At 46.1% G+C, this 17,993-nt stretch overlaps 1 protein-coding gene across 2 annotated transcripts in view; it reads right to left on the bottom strand.

Moving 5' to 3' along the window:
• Positions 1-15,780, bottom strand: part of JAG2 (jagged canonical Notch ligand 2) — a 68,519-nt gene extending 52,739 nt beyond the window's left edge. Inside the window, exons 1-2 of one of the 2 annotated variants that reach the window (XM_063159803.1) lie at positions 15,433-15,780; positions 14,823-15,146 (exon numbers count right to left, since the gene is read on the bottom strand). In XM_063159803.1, the coding sequence (XP_063015873.1) occupies positions 14,823-15,146; positions 15,433-15,780 (672 nt within the window). The remainder of the gene's footprint in view (positions 1-14,822; positions 15,147-15,432) is intronic. The other variant, XM_063159804.1, reaches the window with a different exon arrangement.
• Between the last annotated feature and the right edge of the window lie 2,213 nt (positions 15,781-17,993).

The raw sequence follows: 17,993 nt of genomic DNA, 5'->3' as shown, positions 1-17,993 counted from the left end.
ACTTCATTGAACCACCCCAAATACAACACTATTCTCCATAAAACACAGCTTAAAATCACACATGGAATCCTTCTCATTACACAAGACCCCAGACAAACCAATCTCTTCAGAGCAAACCAGGTTAATTAGCCAGATTTCCAAAAGATGCTTCCAGATACTCTGCCTGGACCCCTGTAGCACTCCTGATAAATGGAAACAGTAGATACATCCTTTTAGCCATTTGGGTGGGCCTCAATATCTGCGTGCCTGGCAGTTGCTACAGGCTCAGCCCAGGCCTCAGACAACACAAATTTGGAATTTGAGCAGAGATCTGAATCCTTAGTGACCTCAGGAACTGCATTTTAGACCAAAATAAACAGGAGTAGAGAATCAGGAATTAAGACATTACAGGTCTTCGGGAGCCATATCTATATACAGGTAAACCAACTGCTGGTAATGTTTCTCATTTGAACTTTTTCACACTCTCCAGTAAGGCAAAAATGCCTTTAAATTTTTTGTCAAGTAAGCACATAAGACCTTCTCCTGCAGGTCTCCAACAAGTCCTGACAAAAGACTTGCAGAAACTCAATAACCTTTGAAAGCTCTGTGAAGCTGCTTTTCTCCCAGGTAAAGGAAGCCCAACTCACCAATTCTATTCCAACCTCCTCAGATCTGCTGGGCAGAAGCCTAGCCTCCCATAAAAAGCTTTAGGCATGTGGAAAACAGCCTCAAAAAAGAAGAGCTTGTCCCAGCCCCAGCAGCAGTGCTCTGTTTATACATGGCCACTGTGAAAGAAAAATCAACACCATAGAGAAGAATGACATGTACACAAGGTAAAATCCCGCTGAAAACAGTCTTAAACCACCCTGCTCATCACTTTGCTTTGTTTCAAGTAGTTGATAAGAGCTAATGATGAGCACAGAATACAAAACAATTATAGAAGAATCACTAGTCATTCTTCCTACAGGCACAGCTCCCCTCTGCTAATTTACCCAAGATATCTATATATACTAAACCTCTGTGTAGTCTGATTAAAAGTTAAATATTTGGGTATCCTTTGATATGGGTGTTACTGTGCCTGTCCCAGTGTGGTTTCTCAAAAGTATATTGGATTATAAAATAGCATTAGCAGGATATTCCTTTACACCTTAGAAGAAATTAAGTAGAGAAGGCAGCCAATTACCAACACTATGTTAAGTATAACAGCTACCAACCAGAGCAATAGGATTTGGTATGGAACACTGCAATCATATAAAAGGAAGAGACAACATCCTAGTAGCCTACTGATAACAGTCAAACAAATATCACAGTTTATATTCTGCCTCTCTCAAACAGGAGCGCCTAGTTAACATCTCCCAGTTGCATTTCTCTTTTTGAGAGTTCTAGAGCAAAAGCAGCAGAAAGGAAAATGAAATTAACCCCACGTGCATCAATCCTGAAAACACACTTGAACCTTAAATAACACCTTCCATCCTATTCAGGGAGAACACAAGGTGTTGATTTTTGAGATTAGAAACGAAAATAAATCAGAAATTATATACAAGATCAGAGTAGCAATTCCAGCAGATGTTTGCTAGTATCCAGTTTTAGTGGACCAAAAAAACAAAAAATCAGAATCCACTGGTTTAGATAGAGGATCACAGGATTAAGTATCAACCCACATTTTGCCCAATCATTATGTTACAGAAACTAATCCAGCTACATCTTAAGATACTTTCATGACATCATAGCTCATGAGTTCCAGTCCTTTCCACCACAGCTGGAGCTGGCACTGGGACTTTCCAGAAATCCATCCAGTTAATCCAATAGCATAGAACAGAAGAAAGTATTGATGAAATTAAGGAACAAAGAAAACAGACTTTTAGATAAAGAGACATGTACAAGAACAGTACCAGGCAGACACTTGGGGATCATCTGAACATCACTCCATTAGATTTAAGAGGAAGCTTTCAGCCTTGCTACCACCTTTGAACTGCGTCAGACAAACTTGATATTAACCAAGTATCCACGTCCTACTCTTTTCCTAAAGTTTTGGAAGAAGTCCAAGATAAATTAAGCCCATTATACACACACTTTCTCGTTGCATTAATGAAAGCATTGCTAGATTGTCTCTTTTGAAGTGGATGTAACAACCATGAAGACCCATTAACGGTTAGTGCAAGACTTGTTTTATGCTAATATTTAGAATTCAAAGATGAACTAGTAATTAATACTGCTCTTCCCCTCCCCTCTGCACTCCATGTGGCATGGATATTAGTGTCCTCTGGGCACTTGAAGCCATGCATCATTATAATTTCAACTTGAAGTCAAGAGGGAATTAAACTAACTATGTAATAACATACTTTAATTATTGTTCTAAACACAGAACACCTGCATGCACTCTCTTTTGTATTGGAAATATGCATACTAAGAAGGTAAGCAAATATATAAAAAACCCAGATATGCCCCCAAGTTCTATGTATGCAAAGACCCCAGGAAGACAGAGTAGTATTTTAATCTTAACCCTTTTAAATAACATTAGCTGCTAATAGCACTGCAATCTTTTCCTTCATTTTTGAAAAAGCAAATGCCCACAAAACCAAATGCAGCTAATGAGCTCTAGATGTCTTGCCTTTGGAAGAGGAGAGGCCCATGCTCAACCACTGTTCCCAAGGGAGCAGAGATTGTGGCACTGTTTTTAAGTCCTCAATTCCCTCATCAGTCCTACCCAACTGAGTCACCTCCAGAGCTCCTTGGGCAGCAGCAGCCACAGCTGAAAGGGGACACCAAACAAAGACTCCACTGGCCACAGTGGTGGCAGCAGCTGGTGGCTCAAACCCTCATGCAACTCTAAACAAAATCCATTCTTTTCCTCCCATGGCTTTGGTTCTCAGCACAGGCATCACCACAGGCCTTCTCAACAATAAAACCACAAATTCTGTGTTTCTGTTTGTCTCTCTTTTATTGTTACATTGAGTCACACAAAAGCTTCAGTCAACTTGAACTTCACATTTCCACAAGAGACTTATCAAACAGTGTAGAACAGCTCATGGCTAGAAGTGTCATTAATGCAAAGAAAGGGACAACACACCTAAGCTGTCCTTCATTTCAGCCCCCAGCAAAACACCAGCTCAGTTGTCAGCTTCTGCACATGCTAAAGAGGCTGGTAGGGAAGCAATCAGAAATGAAACACCTTATTTTAGTTCTCTGCAAATTTACAGGAATAAGTTGAGCAGAAAAATAAGAGTCACCACTCCAAGAGTGGGTGCAAGTTCTTTCATGTAGATCACACACACAAGGAACTTGAATAAAGGATTAAACAGGGATTATGCACACAGTTAAATATACAAGGTAGAGTCAGAGTTTAGCTGTGAAAAAACTAAGTTCATAAACACATTCCTGAGACATGCTTCAATCATATCTCAGCAGCAGGGCTGAATCTTCTGAGCAATGCTTTGTGGCTACAGTAAATCTTTATCACATTTGCAGCACCAACCACTACACTGGATTTAATTACTATTAAAAATTAATTGCTTACAGCGGCAAAGAGACAAAGCATAAAATAACCTATGTAGCTCATAATTCCAAGCTATTTGAATATACAACAACAAAGACATGATCAATCCCAACAAAGCAGCATCAGAACTTCAATATTCAATCATCTCTTTCAGATTCCTGTAAACTGGAGGGGATCTGATATAGCTTTACTTTATTACAAATCAGAGAAAAACCACAAATGGGAACACCTTTGGAAGGAAAACTTTGTAACAATGGTAGAAAAGCACATGAAGCAGCCTTTGAAAGTAAGCACAGGCCCTGCAAATTTACTCTAAGCATGCAAATTCAGAACACTCGTCTATTTTTTCCCCTTCTCCTCCCACTAACATGGATCTGGGAGCTATGAAAGGGAGATTATGTCAGCAAGTCTTCAAATTTATTTCATTTCTGACCCCCAGTTGCTCCTCTGGTGGGTAACAATGTTATAGCTTTCCTCATAAGCATGAGTATCAATAGAGAACACAACAAAGCCATGGAAAGTAGGCCAACATTAAAAAAAGCCAGAGTAATTTTGTAAGTCCAAAGCTGGAGCCATAAATCAAAAATATGTCCCAATGACTACTTTACAATTTCAGCACTTCATTTGCCACTGACTCCCTGCTGTTCCAACTTTCTCCACATTCCTTGGCAAGCTGAAGATTCACAGAGTACCAAATCTTCACAATCCATCCTAATGGCTTAGGGACAAACAAATTATCACTGGTAGCAAGCTGCCACAAGCCAAGACTATCTTTCCTGTCAGCCAAAGCTTATTTTGTTAACCTACATCTGCAGTGATCTGGGAGTAGATATAAGCAGCTTGAGAAGCTCTGGTGATACACAACATTTGTACTTCTGCCTGAGCCTGTGACAATTAACATTCTGACAGCCCTCAGACCAAGCCCAGGACACACAGTGTTAGATAAAGGGAATCTGAATTCTGCAAATTAACCTCTGAAGAATTGCCACCAGCTGGGTTTGGGCAACCACTTGACCTTCACTCTTCTAGAACAAGAGATGTGCGGTTTATAGCTTGGCAGTTTCCCCAGAACCCTGAAGTTATCACAGCTGAACAGCAAACATCAGAAGGCACTGCAGGAGCACTAAATATCTGACAGCCAACACCTTACACGTCTGTGCAAGTCCAAACACTTCATTTTCCCCACTTCCTTCCCTTCCTCACTTTCTGATAGGAGAAAGCACCAATATGTGTGGATGAATCATGGAAAAATACTGTTCTACAAAGGTGCCCAACAGCCAAACACAACACTAAAATATTCTGGGCCTATGTATAAACATAAGATTTAAACAACAGTTTATAACCAACACAGGGGTGCTATCAGGTCATTGTGGTGTACAAAACCAGTCATACTGAGGGGCTGCACATGGATATACCTGCCCTTAACAGTCTAAGGACGCATGGTGTGACTTGTAGACTTTGCTGATTACATCTACCCAGTTACAGCAGAAATTCCATGCTGTGACACAACAAAAATCATGTCATTGATAAGAGAGTCAGAACTGTCAAAATCACCACTATTAAAAAAAAAAAAAAAAAGAAAGAAACAGCAGCTAAAACTATTAAGCAGTAGCACAGGTTGCCAGACAAGTGCTGTTAAAATTGTCCTCAGTCAGTAGGAAGAACACTAAATAGTATCAAAAATTGCACACTCTAAAATGCTTCTACTTCAGTAAATTAACTGAAGATCAATAATTAAGCGATTTAAATATTTCTCAACTTACTGCTTAGAGCATATGTCAATCATGTCTTCCAAGTATGAACAAGTTCCCTAATTAGATCTTAAGTTCTCCAGCTGGAATCCAGGACCTATTACATTAAAAGTATAGATTCTGTCTCTGCAAAGTAGACTGTTGAACTTTGCAATGCTATAAACAGCATCATACATATTCAGGAAAAGGGAAAAAAAGCAAGAAAAAAAGGAAGAACCCTGTTTGATGCTTTAGTTAAGTGTTAGCTCATACAATAATTCTCTCCAATTTGCATGAAGGGGTAAGGATATTTTTCCACCCACCATAGGATACTGCATCAGTATTAAGATTCACTAAGAGTCTGAAAATGTAAAATTTATCCAGTTTGAACGTTAAATGCTTAAAGTTATTTAAGATGGTATGTTCACAGTATTAGAAAGTACTGGAGAGACTAGAGACACAGTGGAATATGTGGAACTAGAAAAAGCACTGTAACAATAATAATCAAATTGTAACATACTAAACAAAGCCCGCCAGAACACATCCTGCTGGAAGCAAGACACATATAATCAGGAATTTCAAGCCCAAAGCAGGATGTAAACAGATTGCAGTTTGTGTACTAATACTCCAGCCTTATCTCAGATTTAAAAATTTAAACCCAACTGAAAAAAAAAAAGAAAAAAAAAACAACTTCAGAGAATGAGCACCTGTGCATCTGTCCTAGGGGCATATAATTGGTTACTCAAGGACTATTAGGCTGTTTCTTAGCAACCTCTGCAAGCTCTAATCAAGTAAGACTAAGATTGTCATTTAGCCTTGAAATGCCTTGTCCCTTCCATCTAATGTAGCTTCCTACTGAGGAGCAAACAGTCATTGCAACCAGAGATAAAATCCAGGCTTACTACATGATTCAGAGCTCTTGTTATCAGAAGATCCTTATGTTATATATGCTTTTTACACTTTGCTTAGCATCTGAAACAGTAATAATAAAATAAATATTTCATTTTTCTCCTTTATATACAAATTAAAGGCTAGTTACAACTATGAAGAAAACCCTTGGGAATGGTTTAACAAATGAGCATAAGGTATAGCTCAACTCTTAAACAACATTTTATAACTGTAAATCATTCCCCTAATAAAATAACAGGGAAAATGGTTAATAGCAAGAACAGTGGTAGTGACATTTCAGTTAAATAGCAAGCATTTCTCTCAAAGCTCAATAGTATTTAAGTCTTTGGTGATGCTGAAATGTGTCTACTATGTTGCACACACTGGACTTCTAAAATTAACTATCTTCAAGCACAGTCTGGCCATCAGACCAGAAAAAATAAAAAAAAAGCAAAAGCATTGGAGTAATCAAAAAATAAACTCATCTGTTCAGTCCTAGTCTAGCACTGCTGCTTGTCTGCAGTATCAATGGGCACATGACAGACTGTTGAAGACAGCACTCAATCATTTAGAGTATTTTTCCTGTACAGTAAGCAAAGGCACCAAAGAGTGGTTACATCAGGGATGGCCACCCCTCCCTGACTCTGGTGATCTACACCAGAGCCATCACAGCATTCTCCCCAGCTCTGTCCCTCCCAACAGGTCTGCTCAGGTGCACAGAGGGGAAGGAGCAGCTCCCAGGGGGGCTGCCCACCCCAAGGGAGACAGAAGGTGAGTGGTGTCTAACATGAACAGGCAGAGAGGCTCTCACCAACCCACACTGGTTCATGCCCCAGCCCTGAGAGCAGGGACAGGGTGGGGAGGTCAGGCTGCACCTCCTGTGAGCAGCTCCAAAGCACTGAATGGACACAGCACATGCCTCCAGCAGTCACCTCTGACCGGAGACTGACCCGTTTTAGACACCCACTGACCAAAGCCAGAGCAGATTTCTAGCAAAAAGCCCATCAGAGGTTTAGCACAGTGCAGGAGAGGGAGGGAATGGTGGAATTACTGCCAAGGAACAGCAGCAACTCTCCTTCAGGTAAGCAAATGGATAAGCCTCAAGGAGAGAGAAGCACTGCCAGTATATCCTTACTGCTCACTCCTTGAAGCAGCCTCTCTCCTTCCCAGCTGATGCTCTCAAGCTCCTTCCAGACCAGAGAATTACTGAGCTAGAACTGCAGAGGAACAAGGGAAAGCAAATGGGTGTGCTGGCAGAAAAGGCAGGGTCACTTTCTGATGATGTCTCCTCTTCATGTTGAGCAGGGCTGAAACAGAGCAGGCAACAAGCAGGACCCACAGAGAGTTGACAAAACACTGGGCCTGTTTTCAGAAGAGCAGGGAGGGAAGATCTCTGGCACACAGTCACCTAAAGCTCCTGCAGATGACTGAGTATACAGTGTGATCATAGCTGCTTTATGAACTTAGGGGAGTTTTTAAAGTACACCCATAGCATGTATTTCAGAGCCAACACAAAGCAACACCTAGAGGAAAAACAAGCAAAGGAGTCAGACTGCACAAAAAAAGATGAATTCCACTCATCTCATCTACATGAAGTGACTCAAAGGCATTACTCAACAGAGGTGGCCACAGGGCACAAAAGTAATTTTCAAAGTTAAAAAACAAAATCATGATTTACCTTACACATCTGTCTCAAATCTCCCTTCATACAAGAAAATATTTGTGACAAAAATACATATTAACAAATATATTAAAAATTCATGAGACCATTTCTGGCCTCATGAAAAGGTAGTTGTTCTACATTATTAATTGTTTGACAAAAGCTTAATTTTTTGCAGCTTTTGCACTGAAAAACACTAAACCTGCAACAGTTTCTAAAGCAAGCTGCATTTGCGAAAGAAATACAAGCAGTAGCTTCAAACACAGAGAGCAGCTTCTGCCACACAGAGCCTCTCAACATCTACACTCACATTTGAGCTTCACAGGATCATTCAAGCCACCTAAAATACAGTGGGAACACAGTCTAATTAGGCCAAATATCACAATTCTGATATAACACAAACCAATTACAATTTCACCCCAACTACATTCAAGATAAACCCGACTGTTTAAAGATTAAAGCCACAAGTGGTTATGTCTCCAGCAGATTTTTTAAATTGAGAAAACAGCATTTGTAACATCTTTAAACAGCCCAGACACAAAGCCTGTACTGCACTGCAGTGAATCAAACACGCTCTGCTTCTACCTCACATCCTCTCGTGTAAGAGTAATCCTGACTGCTTTAATACCTATTCCATTTTCAGGCAAAGATTTAATGCCCACACCAGCTGTGTGGCTGGGAGTGTAGCATTTCACAGATAGGCTGCCTGGAGCACCTTCTGGAATAAAGATTAGAAAGCTGACAAGAGGTGCACAAGCACACTGTCAGTGTGTCAGGCTGGGAGGTGAGGGACTCCATCTGCAAGTTTTGACTTCAGCCTCAGTGTTTCCAATAAATAAGCACATGTTTATTTAAGGAAACTTTCAAGGAGTATAAATAGAAGTGTTCTTTACTATCTGACCATCTCTGTGACATTCAAAAAACCCCCAGAACTTCAAGGTATAAAGTTTAAATAGTTAGCAGAATATTGTCCTTTGAGGCATATTTATTTCAAAGACATAAGAAATTCTAGATTTAGTGACATGAATGCATGAAAGATTAAGAGTGCAAAGAGCACTTCTGCTTAAAATTAGAAGACAGATTTCCTATAGTTACATGAAACTTAAGGCTTTAGACTTTCTATTCTGGGCAAGCTGCAAATAGTTGCTGGCACACACAGCATGCCAATAATAAATCCCTTTTTCAAAGAGTGGTTCTGAAGTGGTCACCATTAAGGCCTTGGTTCTTTTTTAGAGGTGACACCTGCAGCTGCTATTGAAATCAACTGGAGTTGTCACTTCCCAGCATTGCTGAAGTCACTCTCTAAAACATCATCCCATTACCTTCTTTTAAGAAAGAGCAACACAAAACCTGAAAACTACCTTTTGCATTTGTGTCATTTGAAACCAAATGGATATAATTTTTATAATAAACCATTTCCTCAACCTTTTGTTTCTGATCAAAAAGGCTTCAAGGCAAATGAAGTACTGAGCAGGTGAAAGCATATAAATTCCATTAGGTACCTCCCCAGAAGTGAGAAAACATGGATCTATGTTTTCTGATTCACAGTGTATTTGTTCATGATTTGCAACAAGCAGGGGAAGGCTTTATGAGCACAAGGACTTCAGGTGTTTTGAGAAGATTTGAAATATTTTAGCATGGCAGTTCCACAGGAGTCCCAGAGCCTGCTGACAAGCAGACAGAGGTAGGAAGCATGCACCAAGTTTGGGGAGGGAAAGTCAAAGCAAAGCCTTCTATCTGGGGAAAAAAGGCTACTGATAAGTAAGACATTAAACATTTATGTAGATCATGAATATACAGCTATCAACTAGACTATTTTTTCCATCCTGATTTCCTGAGCTAACCAGATGTGATGCATGCACATCACAGCCTATCACAACCAGGTGAATTTTACATTTTGGCATAAGGTCTTCCTCTCACTTCTAATTCCCTGCCCTCAGGTCTTGCTTGGAACTGTGCTTTTGCAAGCAGTTTCCTTAAGAATGAGTTTTAATGGAGCACAGAACAACTAATTACAGGTAAATCTTGCTGTGTATCTCTCCTGATTGTAACCTTTTTCATAAGAAAAAACGTACCTCCTGCTCCCCTGGTACAGCCATGCCCAAGTTCTTCCAGTGCTAAATGGCCTAACTTTAACCTGCCTAATTTAAGCATATCTGTCCTGCTGGGTTGTCATCCAAGATGACAGGATGCATGTTTACTCTATCAGGGAGCAGAGAGTAATCTAATCCAGGATATTTTCATTACAAAGCCTCAAGATCCTGATCAGAGAGCACTGATGGCTGTGTTGAGACAGGAGGTAGACCAACTGTGGGTCTACCAGCCAAACAAAAATAGACAATAGCATTTCCTACAGCCAGGCTATCTGGTTCCCTAGAGGCACCAAGGATCCCAGATAATGAGCTTGAAGGCTAGATGTCTTCCAGGGCCCTAACCACCTTCATCTCTCAAATTAAAAGCACTGGGAGAGCTTGATGCAGAGTCCTACAGTTAACCACACATGAGGAAGTACCAGGCAGAATGCTGTACCCATTAAGCAATAAAAGCTTCAAGGTCAAGTATTCCTGCTCAGGTTTTGGCAGGGGAAGGGGCAGGTTGCTTTCTAAGAAATTTAACATTTACTGCTGCAGCCAAGCTATCCTCTCAATAGCTTTACATATTTGATGGTTCACACTCCTGTGTATGTTTTAGATCAAGACTCAACCCCTCCGGGTATTTGGATGAGAACCACACATGGACTGCACACAGATGAAACTCACACACAGCCTGGACTTTAAAATTATTGACATATTTTATTTACCTGAGAGTTTACATTACTTCAGAAGGTTACAGAGTGGTGCTACGGTCACACTCTAAATAGGAAAAAACACTAAGTGCCAAAAAAAAAAAAAAATCAATTAGTTTCTAAATTCTATCAGGGAAGGCACCCTTTATCCAAGGAATTTGCAAGGGCTGCCTGAACCTCTACCACCTCTCCTCCACATTGGTTACAGAGTCCTAGCTAAGCACCAAGGAAAAGGAGAGGTGAAAATGCTTGTTTCTGCTTATCTCCAGGACCCTGAACACTGAAGTTCACCTGGGGAGCTCAGAGTATGAGTGCCCATGGGTGTGCTGTCAGTCACAGCAGGATCTCAAAAACACAGGGGCTGAGAGGAGCCAATGGTGCATACTGCAATACATGATTTCAGCATCCTCAACTAGTCAGAACAATTCCTCTATGTGACTAATTAACTGAAGTCATGGATGCCATACCAGCATTTACGGTACAGGAAAAACTCTGAATTCCCTGAGGGAAAGAACAGGGTGGAGGGAGAAACCACACACAACTCCATTTCATGGCATCTTGCAAAGGAGTACAAGAAATGGTTCCACATAACCCATCCCACAGAACAACCAACTTTAAAACACCATCTTCAGAAGCAACCTTCACTTAACCCCAAATCTAAAATTCTGCCAATGGCTACTGATAAATATTAATGTGCCAGGTATTTGTGAAGCTTCAGTGTCTGAACAAACAACTTTGTGCTAGGGGTAAAAAAAAAAAGCTCAAGACTAACAAGCCTAAACTGTAACTGATCAGAATCAACTTCAAAGCTACTTGAATTCTTCTGTCTCCTTTGTTTTAAAGTTGCACATAAATTTTAATTGCATCATTTGTTTGTTAACAATCTCAAACAAGCATTAAGCTTCAAGTTTTACAGCAGGAGGCAAAGAAAAAAATGTGAGGTAGGTGGGTGAAGAAGACAGCTGTATTGTTCTAGCTGTTCCTCAGCCTCTCCCACTGCCAGATTTCTGTGGATGATGTATCCCAAGGTAGCAATTTTAAGAACTTTCTGGCAGTATCCCAAGCTCCCTCTTGCAAATCAGAGATCAGACTAATGATATTAAAAAAAAGAAGGACAGGAAATAGGAATAAGCTGGATAACTGACACTGTTTCAAACACTGGAAGTCACTGAACTCTGGTACTGCAGCTTTACAGAAAAGACAGTTGTCCAAACTAAAAGATTTACCTCATAAAACTAAAAAGGAAAAAAACAGTAAAACAAAACAAATCACTTTTCAAGAAATTAGTTGCTTTACAGCTACTGCTAGCTTGGGACACTGTGGTATCACACAGACTTTAGAAACTCTCTCCCACCCTGAGCAATTTATACATTACTGCATTAGTGTCTAAGTGAGGAAGTTACCACTCAGGTGAGGTTCACTAAAAACTCTGCATATACTCATGTTGGTTTTCCTTACCATGAAGCTCAAAAATTACAGCTAGAACTACTGAAATAAATCCTCTTCCCAACGCCAAAGCAAATTTGTTTCATAAGTGAAGGACACAATTTCCAATGCTCTTTACTCTTGCTCCTTGCCATCACATTAAAGAAACAGTAACTTCATTACAGTTGTACAGCAAAAATAAAAGTCATAGGAAAAGACTATGCCCATATTATTGTTTCTCAGTGGCAAACTCCAACAGAGAAAGAATATTATTTAAGAGTAATTTAGAAATTACCCCAGGGAGTTGAAACCTAACTCAGGAACTCAATCTACTTCAAAACCCCCTCATGATAAACCAGCACTACAATTAAGCCTCTCCTTGCAAAGCCTACACAGCTTATGCACAGCTCTGACAAAAATGCTGTGTGCCCCATCAACAGACTGAACAGAGTTCAAGACCTAACTACAACATACAGGAGGGACCTCTTTCCATAGGTGTATCCACAGGCTGTTGTAAGTAAAACTACTCCACAGCTTATTTTTAGAACCCGGGGTGGGCTGGGAGAGTATTCAGTAAACCGTCCAAAAATCAGCTAACCACCCACTAGACTGCAGTGGCACTGTTTAAATAAATTACAGCCCACTCTGCAACAGCTGCAGGGGAAAAATGGTGGAAAAAAGAAATACCCTGAGTATTTCAATTCCCTCAAAATGCTGGAGCCAACGGTACAAGAAACAGGAGCAGACAGGGCAGTGTGGGCTGGGGACACTGAGTTAATTCACCTGCAAGAGGCAGGTCAAACAAGCCTTACTTGGGACTGGGTGAGCACAGAACAATATCCGGCAGCTGCAAGGTAAGAATGTGCTTATTCCAACAGAGAAAAATTCAAACAAGGCTGGGCTTAGGGACCTGCAGTGCAAGGATTATCAAACTCTCCTTGTGTTTCAAGTAGCAATACTAGAAACTGGCAAAATAAAAGCGTGAGTTAAATTACCTTTACTTCCTCATGCAGATAACATACAAAGTTTGAGGTGCTAACGTTACTGAAATCTCCTGCTGAAGAGTTTACGATTTCATCAAGTCTGTATTAAACGGCCAATAAAGAGGAGAAAGAATCTTAATTTTCTCTTTGATCTTATAACTTAAGAACACAATTCTAAATACCCTGGGTTTATGGTATCGACTATCCCCATTAACAGGAACATTTCCAAGTTCAAGAGGGCACAGGACCAACAAAGGCCATCAAAACACCCCAACCTGGCAACCAGAACTCAAGTGCCTCTGCATGGAAAAATTTATCCGTTTTACCTTCTTTATTTTAAACATTTAACTGCAGCAAACTCAGTCCTAAATTTGCGAGGCACGAGCATCAGAGGTTGGAGGGTCCCTGGTAGCACAGAAAGTGAAATGATTTATGTAGACCGGCTTCCTTTAGCTTGAAATGCAAATGAAGCGTTTTTGTCTCCATTCCTAGCAGGCATTCTCCAAGTAACCGAGATCCTGCCAGCTACAGTCTGAGAGGTCAGCAAGGGCCATTTCATCTCTTAGTCACCAGGTGCCAAACGCACCCCGCAGGTACCGAGGCTTCCGATACGCATCTCCGCACCGCGCCGGGGCACTGCACCATCCCCATTCCTCAGCACCTCGCAACTTGCCAGCTTCCACCCCGTGGCCCACTTGGACGGGCTGAGGGCAACAGCTGTGAAACTCCCTGCAGGATCCTACCTGCCTGCAGCCGGGCAGGGAGCCCAGCCTTCCCTCCCTCCCTGCCTGCGGCCGCTCCCAGCGCCGGGCGCTGTCCGCACCCAGCTCCCCCAAAAGCAGGAGGATGCAATGCATGCAGGCTGCAAGGACAACAGCAGCGCTGCCTGCAGCCCTCCATCCCTAAAGGCGTTCAGAGCCAGGCTGGACGGGGCTTTGAGCCACGCGGGCTAGCAGAGCTGTCCCTGCGCACGGCAGCGGGGCTGGAACGGGATGGTCCCTGAGGTCCCTGCCGACCCACATCGGTCGGTGCCCTAAGCTCCCTTCCAGCCCACACTGTTCGGTCCCTCAGGTCCCTTCCGACCCGCACCGCTCTGCGTGCGGCGCGCAAGGCGGCGCGGCCTGAGGGGACAGCGCGCTGCTGTGGGGGCGACACGCTGAAAGCCCCGAGCGGCGGAGCGGAAGGCAGAGCGGCGCGGGGACGGCCGCGGGGTCCCGCACGGGCGGGCGGGCACACCGAGCCCGGCGGGCACACCGAGCCCCTCAAGCACACCGAGCCCCTCAAGCACACCGAGCCCCTCAAGCACACCGAGCCCCTCAAGCACACCGAGCCCCTCAAGCACAGCGGCGGTGTCGGGGCTCGAGGCGGGCTCGGCCCGGCCCAGGTGCGGGGGCTCCGCCCCGCGCAGGTGCTAGGACCCCCCGGCGCGCGCCCCGCCCCGCCCCCGCCCGCGCCCCGGCCCGCGCGCTGCGCCCGCCGCCAGCGCCCCCTGCCGGCGCAGCCCCGCAGCGAGCCCAGCGCGCCACGGCCGCGCCGTCGGGCTCCGCTGCGGGCGGGGACGGGGGGGCTCTCCCCGGTATTGTGATTTGCCTGCCTCCAGCCTCTGGGGCCCGGCCACCACCGCACGCGGCTCTTCCCGCAGCCAGCCCGGAGCTCCCGCAGCACCCGCGGTGGCTCCTGCCGCGCAGCCGCCCCCGCTCCCCGCGCCGCCGGCCGTGCCCCGCAGCCCCGGGAAGCGGCGGCCGCGCCCAAGGCAGCGCCCCGGCAGCTGGCCCCGCTCAATAACGGGGGAGCGGGAGCGGCGCCGACGGGAGCAGACGCGGGGGAACGGCACACAAAAAAAAGGCTGATAACGAGAACGCGATAAAAGACCTACCGGCCACGCGAACTGGAAGGGAATAACAATCCTGCCCGTCTCGGGAGTTCTGCCTTGGTGCGAGTATTTGTTGCTGTTCAAATAGAAAATATTTCCACCGAGAACGGGGGTAGATCCGAATCCGTAGTTGCAGGGTCCGACCGGGGTGATCTTGGCCTGATATTCCTTGAGGCAGACTTTCACGTAAGTGTCGCACTCGTCCCGAGAGCAGTCCAGGTTCTCGGGGCTTTTCATGCCATCGCAGCATTCCCCATTGAACAACTCGCCGTTTACATTCCTCACCGAGTTAAGCTGCAGCTCGAAATAGCCCGTGGACCGGGACACCTAAAAATAAAAACCGAAGGGGAGACAGCCTCGTTACTACCGCGGCCGGGGGCAGCACCAGCAGCGCGGTGCTGCGGGTCCCCGGCTCCCCACGACAACTTTCGCCGGCTGCGGGTTGAACCCCGCCGGGGCAATATACATATGTGTACATATATATACATAAATACACGTACACAGCGCTATAGACAGAAATACAAATAAGAAACGAGCAAGGTGCAAAGGGAGCAGGCAGAAGGCAGCCGCGGCCCCCGCGGCCGGAGCGCAGCCCCCCGCGCCCCGTCCCTACCTGCACGCAGGAGGCGAGGAGCAGCGCCAGGCCGAGCGCGGCGGCGCGGGGGACCCGGCTCGGCCAGCCGGCGCCCCGCATGCCTCCTGCTCCCGCTGCTGCTCCGCGCCGCCGCCGCCTCAGAGGAGCCCGCCGAGCCCACCGGCCACGGACCGGCGGCCGCTCGCGGCATGGGCGGCGGGGGAGCCGCCCGCAGCGCGCCGGGGGGCGCAGGGCATGGGCTGCCGGCGGGGCCGCCCGGAGCGCTCCGCCGCCGCTCCCCTCCCGCGGGCTCCGCTCGCCCTCTGTGCGCCTCGGCTCCGCGGACACCCAACAAGTAGGTGCCGGAGTGACAGCTTCATTACCCATTCGCCGCCGCGGCCGCCGCCTTCATATTAATGAGGGGGACGGCCCGGCCCCGCGGCCGGCGGGTGGGGCCAGCGCCGCTCCCGCCGCGGCTCTTAAAGGGCGGCGGGCGGCTCTCGCTCCGCCCTGCGCTGACCGCAGCAGGGCCCGCCAGGTGCTGGAGGGGGATGAGAGATGCGGGACACCCGCGGGGTGGACACCGAGCCCACGGTGTTGGAGGAATAGCCACGGGATGCGTAGAGGAGGCGTAGGGTGGGTGCACCTCTGCTTGTAAGGGAGCAGGCGATGTGTGCGCCCACGCTAGGGTGGAACTGCCCAGGGAGTGTGCAGACAGGCATGGAAGGGCACATACAGCCAGGGAATGCTTGGGGTGGGAGTACCCCAATAATGCAGGAATTGGCACTCCTGTGCAGGAGTGCTTGGGGGGAATTGCCTACAGCTGTGCAGGAGTGCTCAGGGTGGGATCACCAACAGCTTTAAAGGAGTGCTCAGGGGAGATCGCCTTCAGCTGTGAGGAGTGCTCAGGGGAGATCGCCTTCAGCTGTGAGGAGTGCTCAGGGGAGATCACCTTCAGCTGTGCAGGAGTGCTCAGGGGAGATCACCTTCAGCTGTGCAGGAGTGCTTAGAGGGGATCACCTACAGCTGTGGAGGAACACTGTGCACTCAGTCACAGACGATGGCAATGACTGGCTGTGCCTCCAGGGATGCAGGGGCATGGTATGTGCAGATGTAGCCATGGAGGAGAACAGAGCATGGGATCATCCATGCCAGTGAAAGAGCACGCACAGTGTGTGTAGCCACAGCTGTGGAGTGTGTGGGGTGGACGCTCCCACGCGTGGATCCAGAGGAACACTGGGGCTGGCGACACCCACGGCCCCAGAGGCGTGTGTGGGGTGCACGCACCCACAGCTGTGCAGAACCGCACACGGCTGTGGCACAGCGCACGGGGTGTGAGCACCCACCCTCGTGGGGAGGCACAAAGCCTGCGTGAACCCACAGCCCCGCAGGAGCTCACACGGGAGGGCTTGTGGAGTGACATGTGCTGCACACAGAACAGATGGCCAAGTGCTGGATCATGTCCTCCTCCAGCGGTGGCTCAAGCAAACATGAGGGTAACTGCGTGGAGATTTCTCCTTTAGTTTAAGCACCCTGTGATTTTGATCCCCGCTGACAACTATGAAAGCTATACATGCAGACAACTGCATGCTATGGATACAGTATCAAAGCCCAGATCTGCATTTAGGACCCAAGTTTTCCTACTGTTTCTCTCCCTCCCCCCTCTCCCCGTTTAACTCTTTCGTACTGCTCATCCACTGGAGTGGACAATTGGAGAACAAACAGCTCAGAAATCAAAGGGCTGTCAAGTTTCCCCGTGCAGAAAAGCTTTCAGAGAGCCTCCCCCTGCCTTTTCAGCGCCCCGCTGCCCCCGTCCCTCCAGCAGCCAGCCGGCACGCTGCTCCTCTGCTATTCATGGCCAGCGTGCAGCTGCAGCTACTCTCCTAGGCTGACACAGCAGCAGCTGCTATGTGTGTGCCAGCTGGCTAGCCGCTCTCCAAAATCCTCTTGTCCGCCCCGCTCCCCTTGCTTTCCTGCTTCCCCACCTACAGACCTGCTTCGCCTTCCCCACCACGTCTCCCACTTGCCACAATCTGCTCCAGTTTCCTACCTTCCCCACTGTCCTGAGCCTACCCCTCTGCTGTCCTGGTTCACCTTACTTGCTCTCTAGGAAGCATCCCTTACTTTCCCTCTCATCCCTCTGGAGCTCAAACAGGAGCTCTCTGAAGTGGAGAGGTGAATATTGCTTTTAATTATTTTTATGTGCCCTCTCTTTGAAACTGTGCCTCCCCAGATAACTGCATTCAAGCATTTTTTTGGTTAAGATAACCTCTGGGATAACCACCTTTAGAAGGCGGCAGGGGGAAAGTGAGAAGAGCTGAGGGAGGGTTGTTATGCTGGGTTGAAGTCTCCTATTAAAGTTGCTGCATTTTGTTAATCAGAAACTCCACCAAGCCATGTTCTTTGCCCAGCTGAGCTGCTCGCTGGCTTCCAAATGGACAGGCAAATGCTTTTTAGTTTTTTAATTACTCTTTCTGGTGGCTGAAAAGAAGGAGTTTCTTAGATGAGCTTTCTGCCTAAAGATTATTTTGTGGTGGATGGCAGCCAAAATATTTTGCAAGACAAGTATTTTGTTTGCATGTATCATGATAAACAAACAT

This window comes from Melospiza melodia, chromosome 6 (assembly GCF_035770615.1).
Source record: "Melospiza melodia melodia isolate bMelMel2 chromosome 6, bMelMel2.pri, whole genome shotgun sequence".
Lineage (NCBI taxonomy): Eukaryota > Metazoa > Chordata > Aves > Passeriformes > Passerellidae > Melospiza > Melospiza melodia.
The sequence above is the reverse complement of the archived record's forward strand: the minus strand, read 5'-3'. Positions and strand labels throughout refer to the sequence as shown.